The following is a 21767-nucleotide window of genomic DNA, read 5'->3' as shown; positions in this document are numbered from 1 at the left end:
CCTAACTGATCCAAGGATTAGGCCAGTCATTTCTTGAAGGAAGCCAGTGTATCAGCTTCAAGGACATGGATGGGCCTTGTTCCATACTCCCACAACCCTTTTTGTACAGACTTGCTTCCTGTCCTTGGTTAGCATTAAGATTACAAAGCCATAACAATAACCTTAACTTCTTCATGTACATTGAGTGGTTCAGCTGAAATTTAACAGCAGGCTATGCTCGCATGCAGAAATACATTTTAAAGGTGTGAATAATTGCTTTTATCCAAAATAATACCCCTTTATACAGCTGGGCGTTTTTACAGAAGGAAGCTATCTGAGGAAAGTCCCTTATTCAGTGGTAAAACTGCAGGCAGTTTAGAACTGTGAAATTGCTTCATTTAGGTTATTTGTTTGAACGTCATCTAAAGGTGGCCACAAAATGGGTCATGTAGGCAACATAATTGAGGGTCTTGGCTAGAATATACATTTACAAAAATAGAATAAAGTTTTGGGTCTTAAAAGAGCTTAAGTATGTTGTTAACATTACATGCTTATTTGTTGATTATGTCACAACCAGTTAAATTGTCATAACTTTCTTTTGCATGATCTTTAATAATAATATTGACATTTAGATTGAGTCATTCTACCATCTCTAGTAGGGGTTACTCTAACTTAGTTTTTAGACCACATAATGTGAGGATAATTCACAATCACACTGATGTCAAACATTGGCATGATTCAATATGCTGCTAAATTTCTAATTGGCTAAAATTCAGTAGCCCTTGAGCCAGATGGTTTTCACTGTGGTGTTTTGCAGCTAAATACTGTATTTACAAAGGCAGAAAAAAAATTGCCCAGTCCAAGGATAAATCAACACTTATTTGCTGATGCATACTTTTGTGATATGTCTTCTCAAAGTTGACAACAAAGAACTTTCTTAGTTGGAAGTTATGTAGAAGTTTTAGCCAAAAGTCTTTCAAAATGATTTGGCGTCCATACTGGGTGAGGGTCTGATGAAATGTACCTCATTAAAAAGAGGCCATTTAGGACTAAAATATGCATTATACGTATTCGTTCTGAAGTCATTCGTGTAAAATTTAATACTAACAATTGGAGGTTGTGGATTTTTCGGGCTTGATTTTATTGGCAGAAACTTTTGTTGGAGAGGTTCAATCCCTTTCAGGGTGAGACAAGAAGAGTTTCCTCCAATCTTGAAGTATTAGGGACTTTATTATCCCACATTTTCAGGGTGTAGTTCTTAAAAACCCATTTCAGGAGAGATTTTTTAAGTGATTAAGTGATTAAAGAGAAATAAGAATTTCTAGTACTTTTCCAAATAAATAAATGAGTATATATTTATGAAAAACTGACTGCTGTGGAATAAAAAGATTAAGGAGTTTCTCATTTAATCATTTAAGAATAATACCACAACATATGTCGTATTTCTAGTGATCCTGCAGTTGGTGCATCCTCTCAGTAAAGAGATGCTTAGGATGTAAAACAAAGCCAGCTCTTTATCCCAAGTTGATGTCACTGTTTGAATCCTGACACAAAACATTAACTCCAACATTCACTCTCGCTGGCAGGGTTTGTGTGCGGACCAGACCAAGGTGTGCGGATTTCATCGCTTCCAGCAGGTGGTCTTGAATGAGCCGGTCCTGGGGGAGCTGCGCCGGCTATTTGAGGCCAAGGCTGAGCTCCTCCACCAGACGGTGGCGCTGCACTCCTACACCACAGTGCTGTCACGGCTGCAGGTGGAGTCCTACCTGTACGGCCTGCTGAGCAGCAACCCTAGCACCAGGGCCGTGGCCGTGCAGGAGTGTACTGCAGGTAGGGGGCAAGCTGGATGGTGTGGAATGAGGCAGAATGGGGCAGACAGAGGCTGAATGGGGCTGAATTGGATGGGATGGGGCAGAATAAAGCAGGATCATGTGGAATCGGGTAGAATGAAGCAGGATGGGGCAGAAAGAGGCTGGATGGGGCAGAATGAAGTAGGATGGTGTAAAATGGAGCAGAATGGGGCAGAACGACTGGGTCTGCAGCAGGTAGCCTTTTGATCATGGTCTTATTTCCTTACAAAATATAGTTATACATGGTGATGTCAACACTAGAGTCAAAAAGAACAGAATACTTACAGTACTTAGTGAAAACAAGACTGTACCGATTATACTAGTGGTTATGATTTTCCCAGAATGTACTATTATTTAGAAAACAACAAATCAAAACTATTTCCTGCCTGCACTCATCAGTTGTTCTCCTATCTGGGTTTCCCAGTTAAATAGCCCTGAAGCAAAATCATAAAAAATATGTGAATAGGTAATCTGAAAGAAAAATAGAATACCCGTGACTGCATAAGTATTCAACCCCTTTGCTTTGAAAATCTTAATTGTTTTAGGTGCACTACATGGTCTTACAGAGCAATGCAATTATTTGAGTGGCCTCTGTGTGCAAAAATACTAATTCTCATGATTTCAGAATAAAACCACCTGTCTGTGAGGATTCTTGCTCTAGTTGTGAATTATGAGCAGATTCAACCATGAAGATTAAGGGGCTTTCAAAGCAAATGAGGGATAAAGTCCCTGAAAAGCAGAGATTAGGGGTATATTAATAATACTTAATATTCAGATTTATATTGACAGTTTAAGGTGTGATGCCCAGCTCCAGTTCTCAAGGGCCACTGTCCAGTGGGCATCATAGCTCTCTTTAAATCTCCAGCTTCTTAAGAACAAGGAAAAGCTTCAGTTTGTTAAGCTTCTTAATTGTGCCAATAATGAGTGTATTTAGGTAAGTAAGGGTTCAGGTCAAGGAAAACCAGAATTCTTTTGGTCCTCCAGGACAGGTGCTGTGGTTTAAGGTATAGGTATAGAACTGTGTACATGACTCTTACCCTCTTGAGTGTCTCTGTGTTGTCTGTCCTTGTTAGTTGTTGAAGTTCACTATGTTTTGTAGCCAGTGGGTTTTGTGTAATTTCTATCCTTGTTTCCATCAGATTCCCCTGATCTAGTGGCTCAGCCCTCCTCTTTGCAGCCTCTGAAGGAGAGCATCAGTGTCCTCTTCAGCTTCACTCGGCGGGTCATTGATGATGCTCAGTTTCAAGGAGACATCCACCTCTGGCTGCAGAAACTGGTAGAACACAGCTTTTACCTTTGCTAGAATCCCACATGTTGGTGGAGCCCTATTCTCTGCTCGTACATCAGAACCATAAATTTCAAATAAATGGGAATTTGTATCATATATGTGAAATGTAGTAGTTCAGGTGGGTAGCTGAGTCAGCATGCCTAGGCTGCAAAGGAACAAGTAATAGGTTTATTCCATGCTGAAAAAAGAAGAGAGAAAACACAACGTTTTGGCCGTGGAGCCTTCTTCAGGCACTGAAGAAGGCTCCACGGCCAAAACGTTGTGTTTTCTCTCTTCTTTTTTTCAGCATGGAATAAACCTATTACTTGTTTCTTTGCATATATGTGAAATATTACATGTAATTGTTTAATTTCTCATTATATCTCTATATTTTTACAAAAGACAAATTAATATATATTTTGACAATTGAATGCATGTTACAAGTTATTTTTATTAAGAATGATAAATATGCATTCAATAGTGATATTTTATTAGCAACAGGGTTCCATATTTTCCTAGCAAATAAGATGGGGAAATTAAAGTAGCTATAAATTGATGAGTAAACTTTAGTTTGCTAGAAATCTTTGCAACTGTTTTGTACAGTGCTGTAATTTATTAACTTCAAATATTAACTGTACATAACCCAAAATGAAAACCTAAGCCTGAATCTAAAATTAATTATGATCTCACACCTATTCCAAATGGAAACTCAAGGCAGACTGGGACAAACCCAACCCTTAACTGTGGCAGTCCTCCTGTGCACACAACTCCATAACGACTCCAAGTACGTGCAGAAGGGCTTATTCCAAGCTTTTTTTAAGGCAACAAGGCAATGTTAAAAAACCTCAGCCACCACTAGCACCATGAGGTAATCTCTCCTAGGTTTAAACCTGTTTATTTCGATTTAAATCTCACCCCGTGTACTTCCCTGAGTAGGAAGGCATGCATGGCTGGGGCTCATTAGATTGGGGCAGTAGTGCCAGTGATGCCCAGATTCTTCAAAGCTGCCACACCTATGTACAGTAGGTCCCTTCTGGGATATTTCAGCCAGTGGCCAGTGGGGTTACTGTATCATTCACACTACCACCCCCCCCCCCCCCAAGCGTCTGGGGCTGACATCAGGTCAGTGTGGGGAAGCACAGACAGTCCCTCCTGATATATTGCTCATCTGATTGGGTCATCACTCTTACCCAGGGTGCTCCCAAAAATTTGAATACACAAAGCTTCACAGTCACATCAAAGTAGTAGGTATGGGAGGCTTTATTTCAGGAATTTTTCTAGATTTAAAATAGAAATGTTAAAAAAGCAACTAAAACCATTTGCAACCTTTATACATCAAATTAACCCAGTAATTACACCCGTGTGAGAATACGCATTTATACAGCCAACACCAATAATCTAACAATTGACGCCAAGAGTGGGCATTTACAACAGGTAGATTCCCTTTAGCAGCCTCTAGTGGCAGATGGACTGCTAAACAGGCCGAGCCCTGTTTCCCATGCACTTTGTCTTAATCTAAACACCTACCTGACACATCTACCTGATACAGTTCTGTCCTGAGCCCAAACATCAAATCTAACACTAATATGATGGCACCCCAAAGACTACCTTATCCTAACTCTAAACCCAGATTACATTTAATGTAAGCCTATTCATCTACCTGACTCAAATCCATAGTATTGCCATACAAAAATTAACCCATAGCACTGCCAATGGTAATGTTAATTTATCCCAATATCTGTCCAAAGCCTTAAACCTAACCATAACCCTTGTCCAAAGTAACCATATACTTAACCCAAGACCGCTCATCTAGTTCTACCAATTACTTTCTTCCTAAAAATTACATTCTTAACTTATCCTTAACACAGTGTAACCTTACCATCTTTAAACTAGGAATTATAAGTGCCACCGCTAATGTTATGATCAGTAGCCTAAAACCTAACTATCACCCCTATCTCTAATCAAGATGTCTAAGTTTAAACATAACTGTATTTCATACTGTATGTGGGTAGAGGCTTTTTTAAAATCTGTTACTTCCCAGAGCTAAGGGGTTTTTTTGTGATTCAGGTGGCTGTCCTGCACAAGGTGGGCTCTGCTGGTGACCACCTGTACCTGCTCTGCCACCTCCTGATGTGCCCCGCTGGGGTGGGCAAGTGGGCAGTACCTTTTCTGCAGGTAAGGGCCTCCCTTCTGATCGGGCTCAGCTCAGATCTGCAGCATGTTTTCTCTCCATTTTATATTGCCAAGCAATATTAATCTACTGGTCTTGATAGATGCAAAGTAAGATATAAAGGCAAAAATATTAAAATAAAGGATGAATTGACTCATAAATAGCGAATTTAAGATGTTAACCTGTGATCAGATTTATACACATCAGAAGGATGGAAAAACCCAACAGTATCATTATTGCTTATTTTTTTAAATAAAAAAAACAGTCAGGAGATCTGGGTTTCTTAGTGTTATTAACAGGTTTAATTCTGTGAGAAGGATGAACCATTAGTGATAAAATCTTAATTTCCAAAACGCCACATATAGATTTTCTGTAGTTTAATTCTTTCCATTCTACTGCCTATGATACCACAACTGTGATAATTTAGTCATTAGCCAAATACAGTCTGTACATGGTTATTTTTCTTTATTCTTATTTCAATCAGAAAGTATTTTAAAGACATCACTAAGTGTGTCTTGTATGTAGAAAGATTTAGTTTTCATTTTGTCACATTGGTTTATTACAGTATGTGCATTAATATATTTGTTTTCAATTAAATTTGGCAAGTACACCTTACATTGACTCATTTTTCAAATTGATTTCTTATGCATTTTCTGTTTTTCCAGATAAGAGTGCTGGATAACCCCTCAGGAGTTTACCATTTCATGCAGGCTTTGGCCATCTTGATGTCCCCAGTAAGGTGAGTGTAGTCTGCAGTCCTAGAGGGGACCAGGTGCATTATGATCTTTAGACCAGAGTGAACTGGACTCTAAACTATAAGGAGTATACATATCACAAGAGGCAATGAAAATGCAGTGACATCCTCTTAGGGGAAAACTATCAGGTATGGAAAATAACATAATTTCTCAGTGACAGGTGACGAATGCGACAGAGCATGAATTGTGCTGAATGTCATTTGGGAATGGCGATGACCCAAAGCCCATTCTTTGCTCACAACCCTGCCCTTTAAAAACATGATGTCAAAGAGTCATACCAATCATCTATTCATCTGCAGCATGAACCTGGCTGATAAATTTTGGGGTTAGGAAACATGCCATGGGATGTTAAGTGCTAGAATGTCACTGTGATGGGACAGAGCTGCAGCAGATGCTGTTATTGGCCAATAAATGGGGCGGTGCTGTGGCTCTGTGGCTGGAAGGTTGCCAGTTCGTATCCCGCAGCTGGCAAAGGGATCCTACTCCCTTGGGCCCCTGAGCCGTTAGGCACTGTATAAATGGCTGACCCTGCGCTCTGAAACCAAGCTTCTCTCCCTGTCTCTGTGTCTCATGGAGAGCAAGTTGGGGTATGTGATAAAAGACAATTTCCTAATGCAAGAAATTGTATATGGCCAATAAAGTGATCTTAAATGACAGAACAGTCACATGTGACTAAATCCTTGCCAACATTTATTAACCTATTAATGTTGGGCAACAAGTGGATGAAAGATGTAATTTTCTATGATAAATCAAAACTTAACATACTCCATGTAAATGCCAGGGATAATGATTTGCACAGAACTCTAGTACTGAGCAAGAGTTTTGGTGGAGAGTGTGCAGCATTTGCAAGGTTGTTATAGGTCTTTCATTATGGGACACCTCTCCCACGGGTGCTTACCAGACATCTATATCAATTAGTGCCTTGGGAGCTTCATGCATGAGTCAGGGCACAGGGTGGGCAATCCTGCTACTAGCCATTGGTGAATGTTATTATGGCATATGTCATACCAAGGGTACTGCATAAATAAGCAAAGCTTAATTGCCTCCTCTCAGTTGTAAACTGTCTAGCCTTTTCAGTAGTTTGTTGTTAATTGAACCAAGGATCTCGTCCAGCCATTTCTTGAAAGTAGACAGGGTATCAGTTTCAACAGCAATGTCTGTGTAGTTCATTCCATACTTTACCAAGATGTGCCTATTATTCTCTGAAATTCACTTACCAGTTTGGACTGACTCCTTCTTCTTTCTGCATTGGTAAACTAAACCAAGCCGTGAGTTTAAGTGCGGTATTTAGTCAATAGAATGGCCACTAGATGGCACTGCAGTTTTTTATATTTCCTCTGAAGGCAATTTAGAGGCCATCCCTCTCTCTGGTTCTCCAGCAGAATACTGTTCAATTGATTGCTTCTAGTTACTTCCTTTGTTATTAAAAATAAAAAGTATGCTAATATTAAGTTAATTAAACTAGTGCTAAAATAATATAATTTTCAATCTTTCACAGCAAATCTGGAACATAGGATTATTATAAATTAGATAGAAATACTCTGATTATACAGAAATATTCTGACATTGCATTTAAAAAATACTGTATGGCTGCCCCTTTCCTTATCAGTGTTGTAGAGCTGCCAGCTTGCCATTCACAAGACATTATAACACAAGACACAGTTTTGAGAAATTAGACATGGGAAGCTTCTGCTAGGCTGCGGGTTACCCCCTGGCTGTAGAACGAGGATGTTAGCACCCGCATGCAGAGTGAAGCGGTGCCCGAGAGGTAGCTGCAGAGGTGGCACTGGGGTGAGGAGGGATGCAGAAAGATAAAGGAAGAGAGAGGCTTGCTGTGGTATTAATAACTTTTCAGGAAGTGATATCAAAGAGAATCATGAGTTAGAGTAGCAGAGATGATGAACCAATGTATTTAGTTTATCGTCTGTTATCTTTTCATAATTTCCATTAAAAGCTCTTATTTTGCTGACAGTGTCCTTTGTAACCAGTTTAGCTTGATTTCTCGTGTTTTATGCATGCATTTTTTTTAAATGCAACTTTTAAAACAACAGAACTGTTGCTACTGACCTTGTCAGTCTGTCTTAGAGTTAACTTCAGGTAAAGTGGACATAAGCACTAAAAACATATCATTGCAAAATTTGTAGCACTCCAATTTAACCTTGTTTTGAAACTTTTATGTCAAAGACAGCATATTCAAGCAATATGTATCATCAGAGTTATACATATTGAACTATGTATACAATAAATGATCTTACCTTAGACCTGAAGTGTTTCAGGTGTGTTAAACAGATTAAAAGCATTTGAGGTTAAAGAATATAGATACTCGAATACAGAAACCTAACCCAGCACAGATCAAATCCACTGGCCTTCAGACTTCTGCAGTGCATGAGCTCCAGGGTGTTATCTGTTCTCTGCAGCAATCGTGAGGACTTCCTTTGCCACATGAAGCCCTGTGAGAGGACGGCCAACTCCAGCTGCAAGTCAGGAAAGGAGTCTGGGAACTGGACGCTGGTGGACGAGGGAGGAGAGGAGGTGACGAGCTGGCTCTGTGTTTAATCCCCACCGCAGAGGGAAACTGTGATTTTATAGATCACTAATGATTGTAAAAATATTTTTAATAGAATGAGATCAAGTTTTAAAAATATATGCTACAGAAATTACAAAAAAGTCATTCTTCATCCAAAGCAAGTGGAAATTGCATGTCTACTGGGTAAACCGAACACAATGACTACTTCTGCCATCCTTTTTGTAAAGCCAATTTTTAATTCATTTTCATTTTTTCCTAATCCCATCAAGAAATCAGCCCTGCCCACATTATTGGTACCCCAACCCTCATGGCTTTCTACCAGAGGACCCCTACAGACAACTCACCCACAGACATGAGTCTCAGAGAGCTCCATGTAAATGATATCAAGATCCAGTGGAGCAAAGGGACAGAATATGGAACCTCACCTTGTGTTTAGCTCCAGTCAGACTAGCCAACCAGATTCGTTCCTGCTGCTTTGAGAGATCAAAATTGAGGTTATCATATACTAAGGGTACCACAGTATGTGCATTTTAAGGAATCTGTAAATAAGGAATATCTTTGTTCAGAATAGTGAACAGAGAAACTCTATTTCCTAACGTTAGCCACTTTTGGATACTCTCACATGTGTTGATAGGTACAGTATACATTGTGCTCTGGACAGAGCATATAAAATGTCATAGGGGCAGGTTTTATGCAGTGGTCAAGTAAACTCTGAAGAAAATTTAAATCATTCAATGGTTAGGACTTTGTCTTTATTGGTAGTATTTCTGCCTTCTGCTGAATTTCACCTTAGTGGAGCCAGAAAGTTTTTTGACAGACATTTCTCCTCCCCAGGATGAAGATCCTGAAACTAGCTGGCTACTTCTTGCTGAGGATGATCTAATTGCTCTGTTCTCTCAGTTTCCATTTGATGAGCTTTTCAAGCATTTGTTAGGAATGACCTCAAAAGGTATACAGTCGAGTGCTCTATTTGATATATTTTTTTCTCATGTTTAGTGCCAAATGTATATATAGTATGATACTTTGAGGTTTTTTGCTGAAAATGCCAATCTCATGTACATTTTTAATAATAATAATAATAATAATAATAATAATAATAATAATAATAATAATAATTGCTTACACTTATATAGCGCTTTTCTGAACACTCCACTCAAAGCGCTTTACAGGTAATGGGGACTCCCCTCCATGAGCAAATTGTTGCTCATGTTGCTCTTTCATATAAAAGCAGTACAATTACAATTTGTTTTACATATCACTAAATGTAGAAAATATTATTAATGACATTCTTAATCACAATTTTATTAACTAGATTCTGTAATCCACTTTTTCTTTGTTATTCCAAGAATCATCAGCCTTACAGTGGGTCGCTATAAAGTCACAATAGAAAGCCTTGACAAGGAATAATAATGAGGGAACATTGAACAACAGCTGCACAGTCTGTAATCTAGAAACAATGCATTGAGGACATCTTGGCAGCTTGAAAGATCATCAGAATAGTCTGATAATTACAATCCACATGCTCCTCTGCCCTAACTTGGCTCTTCCTCCTGTTATTGCTGTCTAGATAATTATCAGCCTCAGGCAACAACCAGCCAGAAGATGATGAAAATTTTTGCTTTTGCTTCTTCATTGGTGGAACTGTTGGCTTTTGGTCTGGAAACGTACAACAGAGCTCGTTATAGACAGTTTGTAAAGCGCATTGGATACATGATCAGGTAGGTAGATTACAGGTTCCTTAAATGTATCCTGCAGGAAACTAAACAAAAGTCTCTCCAAAGTTCATCGGGATTTCTATTGTGTCTTAGCACAGTTGTTAGCTTTAGCCAGAAGAGCCACTGTCCTTCATAACATTATGTTCTTGCAGTTGTGGAAGGCTGTAAGCAGCTTTATGTTTCTATACTTGCCTAGATATTTTATTGATTGTTATCCTTCAAATAGTCAATCCCCTATTTAACCATCTTCTTTTCGTCATACATTATTTTTCGTCTTCTCATTCTCTTAAATTTTGTTTATATCACCTAGTATTTTAAAATGCTTAATTGCCAGGGCACTCATCATTCTGCTGCAATCCTTGGACCTAGAGAGAGATGAAGACCACATCTACTCTTCCTCCACAATGTCCACTGGCAAAACCATTCGATTCCCTTCATAGTGTCAGTGCTCACCCACAGCAGATGTTAGGCATCAGATGGAGGACTAGTGCAGATTTCACAGGTTTACAAGCTCCTGATTGGCCACAAGAGTTACTGTTTCATGACAAATGAAATCCTCTATTGTTAAAGCCAAATGTTATTCCTTGTATCAGTAGGTACATTTGCACTTGCATTCTAGAATTGTACCTCTAGGATTCTGATATGATCTGTTCCAGAACTGAATGTGTAAATATGAAAAGGCTTTCTCTATCTCTTCCGGAGGAAGCTTGTGTTCCCTTTTTATCTGAAGATGTCCTTATGTTATACTAAAAACATTGCCATGAAGTATGACAGCACCATCAAGAGATCATAGAAGACTTATTTTGGTGTAAAATTAAGTTACGCTTATTTTGATGATAATACTTCATGTTGAAACTATTTTCTGTTTTTGCTTTAATTCTTCAATTTCAAGAGCCAGAATCAATAATAGGGCGATATGAATGTGCAAATGTCTGTGCTTTCCGCTGGAATTTCTTTTTCAGATGTTCAAGAATGTCTTTTTAGCAGGTTTAAACTAGCAGATTTCCAGTCCGTACTAGAATACAACTTTTTAAAGCAGAAGAGGATGCTTTCTGCAATGTGTTTGGAAAGTGTACATTTGCCTCGTGATCATTCATAATCCTTGTTGACAGCAGTACATGGAAAATTGTCTGGGCCGATTTAAATGATAAAGATCCTGGTATAAATTGATTGACCCGTCTTTCCGACAGGATGACGCTGTGCTATGTGAGTGACCACTGGGCTCAGTATGTCAGTGTGAGTGGGGTTGGCAGGGCCACGATGCAGGAACAGTCTTTTTCCATGGAAAAACTGCAGGTGGAGTTTGACGAGCTCTTCCTGAGAGCTATGCTGCATGTGCTCAAGGCTAAAAGGTGGGTAGGGAATCAAGGGCTGACTCAGTATTGTTCCTTTTAATCTGTCTGTGTCAGGTCTGTCTCCAAACAGGTGCTGAATACATGGAAATATATTATTATTGTAAACATTATTTCAATGCAGTATCTCAAAGCGCTTTACAGTAGGTTTACAAAACAAAAATAAGGATAGCCAGTTACAAAGTAAGTATATATGAGAAACAGTTAGAAGTGCAGTAGAAGTTAGGAAATGGAGCAGACACAGTCGCTAATTCACGACGGACAGCAAACCATTGTGAAACAGAGACTTTATTAAGCCAAATGTCAAGACAGACTTGCTCTAAACTAAATCACCACCAGTGAGTCCCTTTATATACTGTACCAAACTAGCCTAAATTAAACCCATGTGCTCTCAGCCCTTCATTAAGTAAATAATCAGTGGACAACATGTGAACCTGTGTATGACCAATAATGACATCTAGTAGCAGGTCAGCTAAAACTGTCCTTTCTATTCCTGGCTTGTCACAATGGTTTTAAGCAGGAAAGACTTCATAAATATAAATAATAGGAAATGCCATGGAGTCATATGTTGCCTTTGTATGCTACTTCACAAGACATACATTTTTCCAACAAACCCACCTTAAAGGCATCCTAGAGAAATGTTTTTTCCTAAACGCCTAAAGCACTTTTTTATTTTAAGATCCACAAAAAACTCTTAGTCTTAAAAACAAACATTCCATGACCTCAATGACTGTTCTTCTTTATAGTGTTTTAATTGACACACTGTGAAGCTTAACAACATGAAGGAAATATACTGTGTTGTATTTGTCTTCTTTTTTTTCTATGCACTTGTAAGCTTTTGCCAGTTGCTGTCTTTTCCACTTTGCATTTCTTGGGATCTGTTTAAACGTTTCCTGCACATATAAAATAAGCAATTAGTCACAGTTTTCTGGTTGATATAAATGTCTCCTCTAAGTCATTCTTGAAAATGAGGGAAAGGGACATCTGGTTCATGGTTTTGAGTTAATTCTCTAACTCTTTTGTGACAGGCTGGGGATATGGCTGTTCATGTCAGAGATGCCCTATGGAACGCTTTCAAATACCATGCTCTGGAAAATCTTCTACATCATGCAGTGTACAGAAACAGAAGGCACAGACTGGCGAAGTTCCAGTCTTAGTGTCGAAGCCTGTATTCAGAGGCTGAAAGGTGAATATTTTATTGTTTTGTTTTTTTAAGTTCACTCTGAGGGTGTTGAGGCTGTACTGGTGTGTCGCACTTGACTCTGATTGCCTTTTGTGAAATTTAGATCGTTTGGAAAATAATTGGTATGCAAATTACGCTCAAAAGTGACTTCCCTTTATTGGTAATGGTCATGACATTAAGGAGTGGGTGGTGAGTAAATTACAACTGAAATTACTTCTGGAATTACCAATGTTTGTGTTAGGACTTTTCATTGTGGCATCGTTGATCCAGTGAGTGCCTGTTTTTTTTTTCTTCCAAAATTGAAGCAAAAAGTGACTTTGAATATAAATAGGTTTTGTTCTTTTGTATTTTCCTACTTTCATATTGCCTACTAACAACCTATAGACCAAATGACGTAAGACATTACACAGAAAAATTGAGCTAATAACCAACTGCATGTTAATGTGTGGGACAAAGTGCAAAAATAGTTTCGTTTTTTAATACAAAGGTATTGTATTTCAATACCAGTTTTAAACCTATATATAGGGAAAAGTCTGCAAACCAGGTATTTGCTGTATAGTAGAAACTAAATAACAGCATTCTGATCAATTCGGTATTGAGTCCCTGTGGCTTCTATTTTTCTCTGTGCTCTGTCTATTTTTTGAAAAGGCTGTGTTTTTGCAGTAGTTTGATCGTCAGTGAAGAAAATATGGTCTTGTGTCTGAGGTTGGCAGGGCTCTCATTCTTAAAGGTGGTAATATTTCTCCTTTTGCAGACCCAGAACAGCAGGAGAAGTTTGAAAGCTGGCTGTCGGAGATAAACAGCTCTGATGGGATCTGCTTACTCACTACATTTGCACACATGGCCCAGCCCAAACGCACTGATGCAGACCCTGAGTTTGTCCAAACAATAGTGCTGCAAATATATGAGGTATGGAGAAAGTTTGGGGGCTGGTTATTTTCCTGTGTGTCGTCCAATTAATGTGTTAATGATTCATAAGATCTGTATGTAATATTTTAATCACGTACATTAATACTCATGTATGTATGAATAAGACTGATATTACACAACTGAAGTGCTGGCTTAGATTAGATATCAGGATAGGCATGACAGATAAGGAAATCCAGTGTTCATCTTAACTGGATTGCCTAGAAAGAGTAATAAATCAAAGCTAATGCATCATATTACTCAAAGTTTATAACCTCTGAATACACAGATGGGTCTCTAGCTTTGTATTGAGATAACTTTAAGCCACAGGTGCTTTTTTATCTTAATTACTGCTTTTGAGAAAAAGAGAAATCTATACTGATGCAGCATCGATCTTAGACTGCATTTGCAGATTCTGTGTCAGTGCACAGCTGCTTCTCTTTGGGGTGCACATTGTTTTAATTATATAGAATTTAAATGTCATCACTTCTAGTCTTCAGCTGTGGTGTATTCAGATACAGGTTATGTTGGTGATGTTTTCCTTTATTACGTGCCTGAGAGGAAGCCAATTTACGACCAGAACTGTTTGTAGTTTTAGAATGTAGAAAATTACTTGAAAAATTATTTAAACACATTTATGTATCATTTACAATACTGGTTTAGGATGAACTTAGTTTAGCTTTAGATTCAGGTGTTTCTGTGTAGTCCAAGGCCCAGTGTTTATCTCTTGTTGTCAGGTGTCCTACGTTAGTGTGGCTACAAGAGAAACTTTCTCTAAGGTGGGCCGGGAACTGCTTGCTGCCATAGCAACGGCCCATCCAAGCATCATCTCTGTGCTACTGGAGCGGCTCCGGGAAACCATTGACAAAGTGGGAATGGTGGGTCAACCTTTTGCTCTGGAGTATTCAGTAACAGCTTAGCATCGGTTAAGAATTGGTTAAAAACAAGGTGACAAGATAAGAGGAATTGACAGAGTGCAGCTTTGGTTGAGGGACTGCAAATTCGTGTTAAACCCTTTATTCCAACTTTGTCTCTAAAGTAAAGGAAATACATTTTGTAGAAGTGGTATTTACTACAAATATGGCTTTTCTTTAGTTCTCCTCATTACTTTGATTCCTGTAAATTGTAATCCTGCAGTGTTGTACAATACAGTTTGGTCATTAGGCTACTGGTTAGACGTCAGGTTAACTTTAAATTCAAAATTTAAAAAAGTGTGCTTTGTAAGAGTCCACAGGCATATAGACATTTAATTGAATGTATCCTAAAATGGAAGCATTACCTCAGTGTTCGACTGGAATCACAGAAAGCTTTTTCTAGCACCTATGGCTATAAATAACCTGTGCTGGATGGTTTTAATAACCTGGCTTATTTTTGCTGTCAGGTGTCCCTGTATTTGTTCAAGGAGCTGCCTTTGCACCTGTGGAAGCCTGTGGCTGCAGAAATAGGCATGATCCGGGAGTGGCTGCTGGGATACAGTCTACCCGCTGTGGAGAACAAACTGGCCTGCATCATTCTGGAAGGGCTAAACTGGGGCTTCCATGAACAGGTAGGGTTAGGCCTGTGACTGTTTCCAAAGTTGCACTTGTTAGCATGGCAGTGTGCCTGATCAAAATTTAACGGAGCAGGATTTGCACACAACTGTTTATCTTTAACAGGGTTTCTGTTTCTGGTCTTACACATCCTTTTTCCCTAATTAGCATGTAGTAAATTAATATTATTCCTTGGAAATGATTCAGAACTAGAATATATGTATATTTATGGTGCAATTTCAATATGTGTACCATGCGTGCATTTGCAGCATGTTCCATTTAGCAAGTGTGTTTTCTTTTTGGTCTCAATTGATGTTTTTTTCTCCTGTTAGTGAAAAATATGAATGAAATGCAATCCAGTATTGAGTTGTTACTTTCCACCAGCATTTTACAATCAATTAAATTCTGAAATTTTTAAAACATGGCATTAACTTTCTCTCCATCATATTAATTTGTTAGGGTGAGTGCTGTCTGTCTGGCAAGCAGTATTTCTTAGCTTGGTGTGTGGTACTGTAGGAAAGAAAAATAAAATAATACTTTGTAGTGCAGGACTTGAAGTTGTGTAGGTGCAGTGTGCATGCAACAAAGAAAGTAAAGGTCTTTCCTCTGATTGAGTTACATGCAACACTCTCCTTATCTTACAGAGTGACTGCCTTGTGCTTGATCCTTCTGTACACTCTGAAGTAGCTTTGCTGGTTGTGGAAGCTTATCAGAAATATCTCACTGACAAGCCCTACAGCGGGATCATCTCTGAGAGCATCAAGCAGGTTGGCTGATTTAGTCTTTAATTACTTCTGTACTGTTTAAGTAAATATAGTCGGTGTGTATTCATGCATTTGTCCTAGAAACATTGTGTTGATGTCTTTGTGATATGGGATTTATAGACTGATAAACACAAAGAAGAAATTGCTCATATTAACTAAGTTTCTTTTAAAAGAGTTTTTAATGTCTTAAGTGGCAGTTTTCTGATATTTCTTCCGATGGATAATTTTTTTCTGCAATTAACATTCTGCATGTCAGTTGTTTCCAGAGAGCTGAGTGCTTTTTTCATCCCACGTAAAATTTAAGTGCTTTTCGAATATGAATGAAAGAATAAAATGCATAGGAAATCTGGCACAACGGACCAGTACTAAGAAGAGGTGTTAAAGCTCTTCATCGGATTAGGAGTCTGGCACCTTGTCATTGCTTTACTTCTGACAAATAAGTGGTTTTGTCAGGATATAATACAAAAGATGACATTAGGGTTCCCTTTTAACACCACATGGAAGGTCAGCTGTCTGGCATTTGTGCAACGCTGAGGTCTAGATATAGGTTTACTTTTTTAATAAAATAAAAGTGTAGTTTATATTAATTTTTAATTAATATTAAGGACACAAGACCAAGAGGAAAGATAATAATGCAATGTTTTTGGACATTGGAACAGCTGGAATACATTATCCCAACAATTAAACTGCATTGAAATGCAATCCTCCCTTGAAACCTGAAAGCTTAGGCTGAAAATCTATAGAATAGTTGTCCCACAAGCAGTTATGCAAGTTAAAATGAGTATTTGTTTTCAAAAACATAAGTAGTAAAATTGGACAAACAGTATAATTTCACACATAATAGTTTGTTCTTAAAAATGTTTTCTGTCACATAATCGTTGAATACAACATATTGTTATACAGTTCATATTTTCTATATACACTGTTTTATTGTTGTCTCAATGAGACCAAAGGAAGTTTTCCACTGTACAGTATGTGGACAATATAGTAGATTCCTATTGTGATTTCAAGGTGCATGAGCTAGGAATTGATGTAGCACCCTGCACACAAAAACTGACTGAAGAGCTTGTGCTTGTTTAATATTTTTCAAGTTTTATGTTCTATTCAACAAATGAACCAGTGGGTTCTAATCCCAACACTCTACTCTATTTGTGCCTGTAGGTTTCCTATCTAGCCAATGTGGTCCGCATGGGTCATACACCAGAAGCCTCCTTTAATCAGTGGGCATGGGATCTTGTATTACGACTGAAACTGCATGCCAATGACCGCAGGCCCCAGGATGCCTGGTCCCCCCTGTCCTCTACTAGCTTGGACATCCCAGAAGTCACAGAGACTCCCACCATGCACCCTGTCTTCAAAGCAGTGAAAGCTGGAATACCAATTGGATGCTTCCTTGCTATAGTGATGACCACTCTCGGGCACAGGTAATAATGGATGCCATTTCAAGCCATGACACAAATGGCAACTGGATGAGATTACTTCTATTGGGATGATGTGGGTTTCATCTACTCCATTAAAAATGTATTGTGTTAATACATAGCCTCTTGTCAATTAAGATTTTTCCTTCTTTTAATTGTTTTTTTTGTATAGGTTTGTTATACTGTTTTTATGTGATCTGCTCACATCACCATTCTAGATTTTTTTAAATTGAAAATTATGGAGCATGAAAGAAAAATGTTTTTAAAGAGTAAAGTATCTGCAATTATGTATTAAAAAAAATTCTGAGTCCTTTATTTTTTTCTCTTGGAGTGGAATGCATTGAAGTCATTTCAGACATTGTAGGTTATAAATCTTTCTGGCTTTGCAGGCTTGAGCAGTTTTGCAGTGAGGGAGTGAGTTTGCTGAAGATCCTGGTCCAGTCACGCTACCTGCGAGCTGTGGTTCATATCCTTGAAAACCTTCTGCCTTTAGTCTACCCTTGTCAGTATTATCTGCTCAAGAATGAACAGTTAAGGAGCACTTTTTAATACTCTTCTTCCCGTGTTAACTTGTTTCAATATAGACAACAAAGTGTTCAGATATTTGTCTGAGAGCCACTTTCATAAAATGACAGAATTGAAAAGGACACTACTAAGTCAAAATGAAACAAATATTCAGTTATCAATTAAGTACAATGAAATTACTTACATTGTTAACCTGTTTTACTAGCTTTTAAAATTTTCAGTCTGCCCATTAAAGTACAAGGACAAATGAACAGAGGTAAGTTTATTCCTGTGAAAGAATATAAGTCTCTTTTTTTTCTCTTGTGTGCTGAATAGATTTCTGAGCTGCATTCAGCTGTTTCTGCTGTTAGACAGTGGGACTCCACAGGGTGTGACACAGCAAGTCACGCACAAAGTCGCTCAACACCTGACCGGGGTATCCTACGGTGAAAACGTCAAGCTCCTGAACAGCGTCATCCAGGTATGGCATAGAACAAGATATCTCATATTTTTACATCTCAGTTCCATGGATCCTGATAACCTTTTTTTATCAGTGTATTAATATAACACAAAGTATGACCATAGATGCTCAATGCTGTACATGTTTTTAACAAAGCAGTGCTATAACTGTTTTTCTAAATAACATCTATAGGTTAAATAACATAACATTCTGTATATTCTATATTCTGTGTAATGTGTTGAATGGGTCTAATCTGCAAACATTACGAGCCTTAATTTAAAGCATCGGTTACCTCTGTGTTCTAGGATTAAATATACATCAGTCCCACTATATCTAATGCAAACACTCAGAAGAGCAAGTTTTACAGACTTATTTTGTTTTCCTCATGAAGCTTAGCACTGAGTTTCCTCAGTAATGGATTTATTCTACTTTGTCCAGACACATGTGTCGGAGAGCTCCTGTCCTGGCCGGGTAGGTGCAGCCGCTGTGCTGGAGTTCTGGGTGCAAGTTCTGACGGCACAGAGTCTCTGGCACAGGGACAGGACTATCCTGTATCTTCTGGACCACTTGTGTCGAGCTGCTTTTTTACACCAGCAGGAAGAGTGCCTACAGAAGCTGCTCTATCAGCAGCACAAGGTAACTGGGAGAAGCTGGAAAGCTATGCTTTTTTCCTTCCTGGTTTGTCAGGTATGTGTATTTGGAATGGAACACTTATTTTCTTCTTGTAGAATGCGCTGGGTTACCATGGGGACCGGGGGCTGCTGTCATCCTTTGTTGGTTGGATTGTTGCTGGAAATATTACACCGTCCTTCATCGAGGGGAACTCTTTGCCTGGAGAGGTAAGGCCATGTCTCCTTATGAACAATCAGAACAATCATGACTTGTCTTCATGCATCTTTAGAAGATGAGCTCTGTTTCTCACTGTTACTGATATTGATCCGAATGGGTGCTTGTGAGAGTCTGCCATCCTCCCCTCTGTGTTCTCAGGTCTGGTTTGCCTGGGTGGTCCTGAACATGGAATCTATTTTTGAGGAGGATTCTCAGCTACGCCGCTGTGTGGAACAGGAGCTGCTCACCAACCCCTCCCTCCCTCCAGACCAGGCTCTCAAGGTAATTTCTGTGAAAAAAAGGTATTGCGAGAAACATTGTATTTCATGGTGTTTCTCTAGTCACAACCTCTGATCTACTTGTTAGCATATGTAGTTTAAATTTATAAATGTATAGTAAGAAACGTGCTTTTTCTAAATTTGGAAGAAACAAGTCATTATTATACAGAGGTTTTATATGTGGTAGTAAAGAAAGGTTAGTTATAGCTTCTAATTAGAATTCCCAAGGAACATGCAAGGTTTCTGGGCAGCGAATTGACCTGCTTTGCTACCAGCCCACCCCCAACCGTGCGCAGTGTATCCCTGACTGCTTGTCTGTGTGGATCTACAGAAAGCACAGGCGCGCCTCAAGCTGCATGTAGTGCCATCCATACAGAGGCTGATGGTGTATCGCTGGGCACACCAGGCCCTCACCACCCCTGCAGACCACCCTCTCCTTCCTCTCATCTGGCAGAAATTCTTCCTGCTCTATCTGCGCCAGCCTGGGCCGGAGTTTGGGTAAATGTCTTCTCTCTGGACCTTCATTTCTGTATGTCTTTTTTTTATTTCTTCCTTCTTTTTCTTCTTCTTCTCTTATTTCATCAATTTCCCTACGGGATTAATTAAGTATTATCTAGCTATCTATTATGCATCTTAGGTATTCTATTTGTCATTTGGAACCTAATCTAATGAAAAATGTTCATTTCAGTTCTTATTAACCCTGAATCAATGCTGTGAAAATGAAGCAGTATCTTTTCTTCCATTCAAGAGTTTGCTTCAAAAATAATTTGTGTTACCCGGGTGTTGTATGCCTTTAAAGACCTGCGACACTGCATGTTATCTTCAGTATGTGTGTTGGTTCCAGGTTGGAGGCTAAGGGCTGCATCGGGCGGCGCTACTTTCACAGCCCGGCACACTCCAGCCTGCTGAAGGAGCTGCGACAGCGGCTGGTGGGAGTGGCTGACTTCCACCACGCAGCCAGCAAAGCCCTGAAGGTGCCCAGGACCTCTGAGCCCAGCGAGGCTGAAGCCAATGCTGCGACCCCCACTACTGAGTACATGACCTCCCCAGAACTGCACACAGAACTGGTCAGGTACTTGCACACTTTCCGCTGGTGGGAGGGTTAATTCTCCGCCTGATAGCTTTATTGTTCCTATGTGATTTATTAGATTCTCTTTGCATACATAAAGTAACTTTGTTTGTGATTTTATTAGATTTCAGATTTTGTTATATTATGCCAAATAATATACGCATTTCTATAGCAAGTTTTTTTTTAATACGTTCAAAGGGAAATAACTTATATAATTATAATAACTATGGAAGTTTCTTCTGAATGGGCGGCATGCTTACGCAGTGTTTAGCATTGCTGGATTTTGCATTTTCTCCCTGTGTTTGTGTGGGTTTACTCTGGTTAACTCCGGCAGTCCAAAGACACACTGGTTGGCTACTGGAAAAATTGCACCTGTTGTGAGCGTGTGTGTGTTTGTGTCTATGTGTGCCGTGTGATGGACTGGGGTCCCCTACAGTGTGTTACTTTGCACCCAGTTCTTGCCAGGGTAGGCTCATGCTCCCCCTGCGACCCTGTTCTTGATTAAATGGTTAGAAAATGGATGGATGTTTTTATATAATTGAGGTCTGTTACATATCCACACACCATCCTCAGTGTGTGGAAACATACAAAGAATTGAGATGGAAAACATTGTAATCTTGAATTACTTAAATGAACATTATTTGTATAATTAAGTATATCTTTTACTGTTGAGAGAGTAAAATATTTTAATTATTTTTAATGACTTTAATCTTAATTTCATTTTAGACTTCTCAAGTCTGAACTTCGAACATTCTATCAAGTCTAGACTTCTAATGGGATTTGTATATTACCTGCAGGCTGGTCAGTGTTTTTGCTGTTTGGCTGGATGATGAAAATCTGCAGAAAAAAGAAATTTATTTTCCTTCATTGCCAAAGCAGTATGATGCACACCGGCTGGCCAAAATCATGCAAAATCAGCAGGTTGGTAAATACATTAAAACACTTCCTGAGTGTATTAACTGGAGATAGGCAGAATGCTAGTTAGCGCTACTGCCTCACAGTTCTTGGGCAGTTCTTTTGCGTGGAGTTTGCATGTTCTCCTAGGTTTTGCATGGCTTTTCAGTGGGTGCTCTGGTTTCCTGCCTAGGTTAACTGGTGTCTGTGCCCAGTTGCATGCTGGGATGAAGAGAATCTCCTGAGTCACACACAAGGCAGGCCCTTGTTCTTCCAGCTGTTGTTCATCTCACATCGTCTCACGCTCACGAAATCTAAA

At 39.0% G+C, this 21767-nt stretch overlaps 1 protein-coding gene across 4 annotated transcripts in view; it reads left to right on the top strand.

Moving 5' to 3' along the window:
• The window catches only part of epg5 (ectopic P-granules autophagy protein 5 homolog (C. elegans)), a 43093-nt gene that overhangs the window by 4552 nt on the left and 16774 nt on the right, over positions 1-21767 (top strand). For all 4 annotated transcript variants that reach the window (XM_088629562.1, XM_088629563.1, XM_088629565.1 and 1 more), the window contains exons 4-25: positions 1566-1809; positions 2969-3105; positions 5164-5271; positions 5932-6005; positions 8439-8553; positions 9383-9497; positions 10116-10266; positions 11454-11615; positions 12644-12801; positions 13553-13707; positions 14442-14582; positions 15086-15250; positions 15878-16000; positions 17159-17421; positions 17805-17945; positions 18256-18400; positions 18818-19015; positions 19108-19218; positions 19367-19489; positions 19817-19983; positions 20330-20557; positions 21352-21475. In XM_088629562.1, the coding sequence (XP_088485688.1) occupies positions 1566-1809; positions 2969-3105; positions 5164-5271; positions 5932-6005; positions 8439-8553; positions 9383-9497; positions 10116-10266; positions 11454-11615; positions 12644-12801; positions 13553-13707; positions 14442-14582; positions 15086-15250; positions 15878-16000; positions 17159-17421; positions 17805-17945; positions 18256-18400; positions 18818-19015; positions 19108-19218; positions 19367-19489; positions 19817-19983; positions 20330-20557; positions 21352-21475 (3348 nt within the window). The remainder of the gene's footprint in view (positions 1-1565; positions 1810-2968; positions 3106-5163; positions 5272-5931; positions 6006-8438; positions 8554-9382; positions 9498-10115; positions 10267-11453; positions 11616-12643; positions 12802-13552; positions 13708-14441; positions 14583-15085; positions 15251-15877; positions 16001-17158; positions 17422-17804; positions 17946-18255; positions 18401-18817; positions 19016-19107; positions 19219-19366; positions 19490-19816; positions 19984-20329; positions 20558-21351; positions 21476-21767) is intronic.

Source organism: Lepisosteus platostomus, chromosome 4 (assembly GCF_059453375.1).
Source record: "Lepisosteus platostomus isolate fLepPlt1 chromosome 4, fLepPlt1.hap1, whole genome shotgun sequence".
In the NCBI taxonomy this organism is placed as follows: domain Eukaryota; kingdom Metazoa; phylum Chordata; class Actinopteri; order Semionotiformes; family Lepisosteidae; genus Lepisosteus; species Lepisosteus platostomus.
Note: the sequence above shows the minus strand (reverse complement) of the source record. Positions and strands in the feature narration are given on the sequence as shown.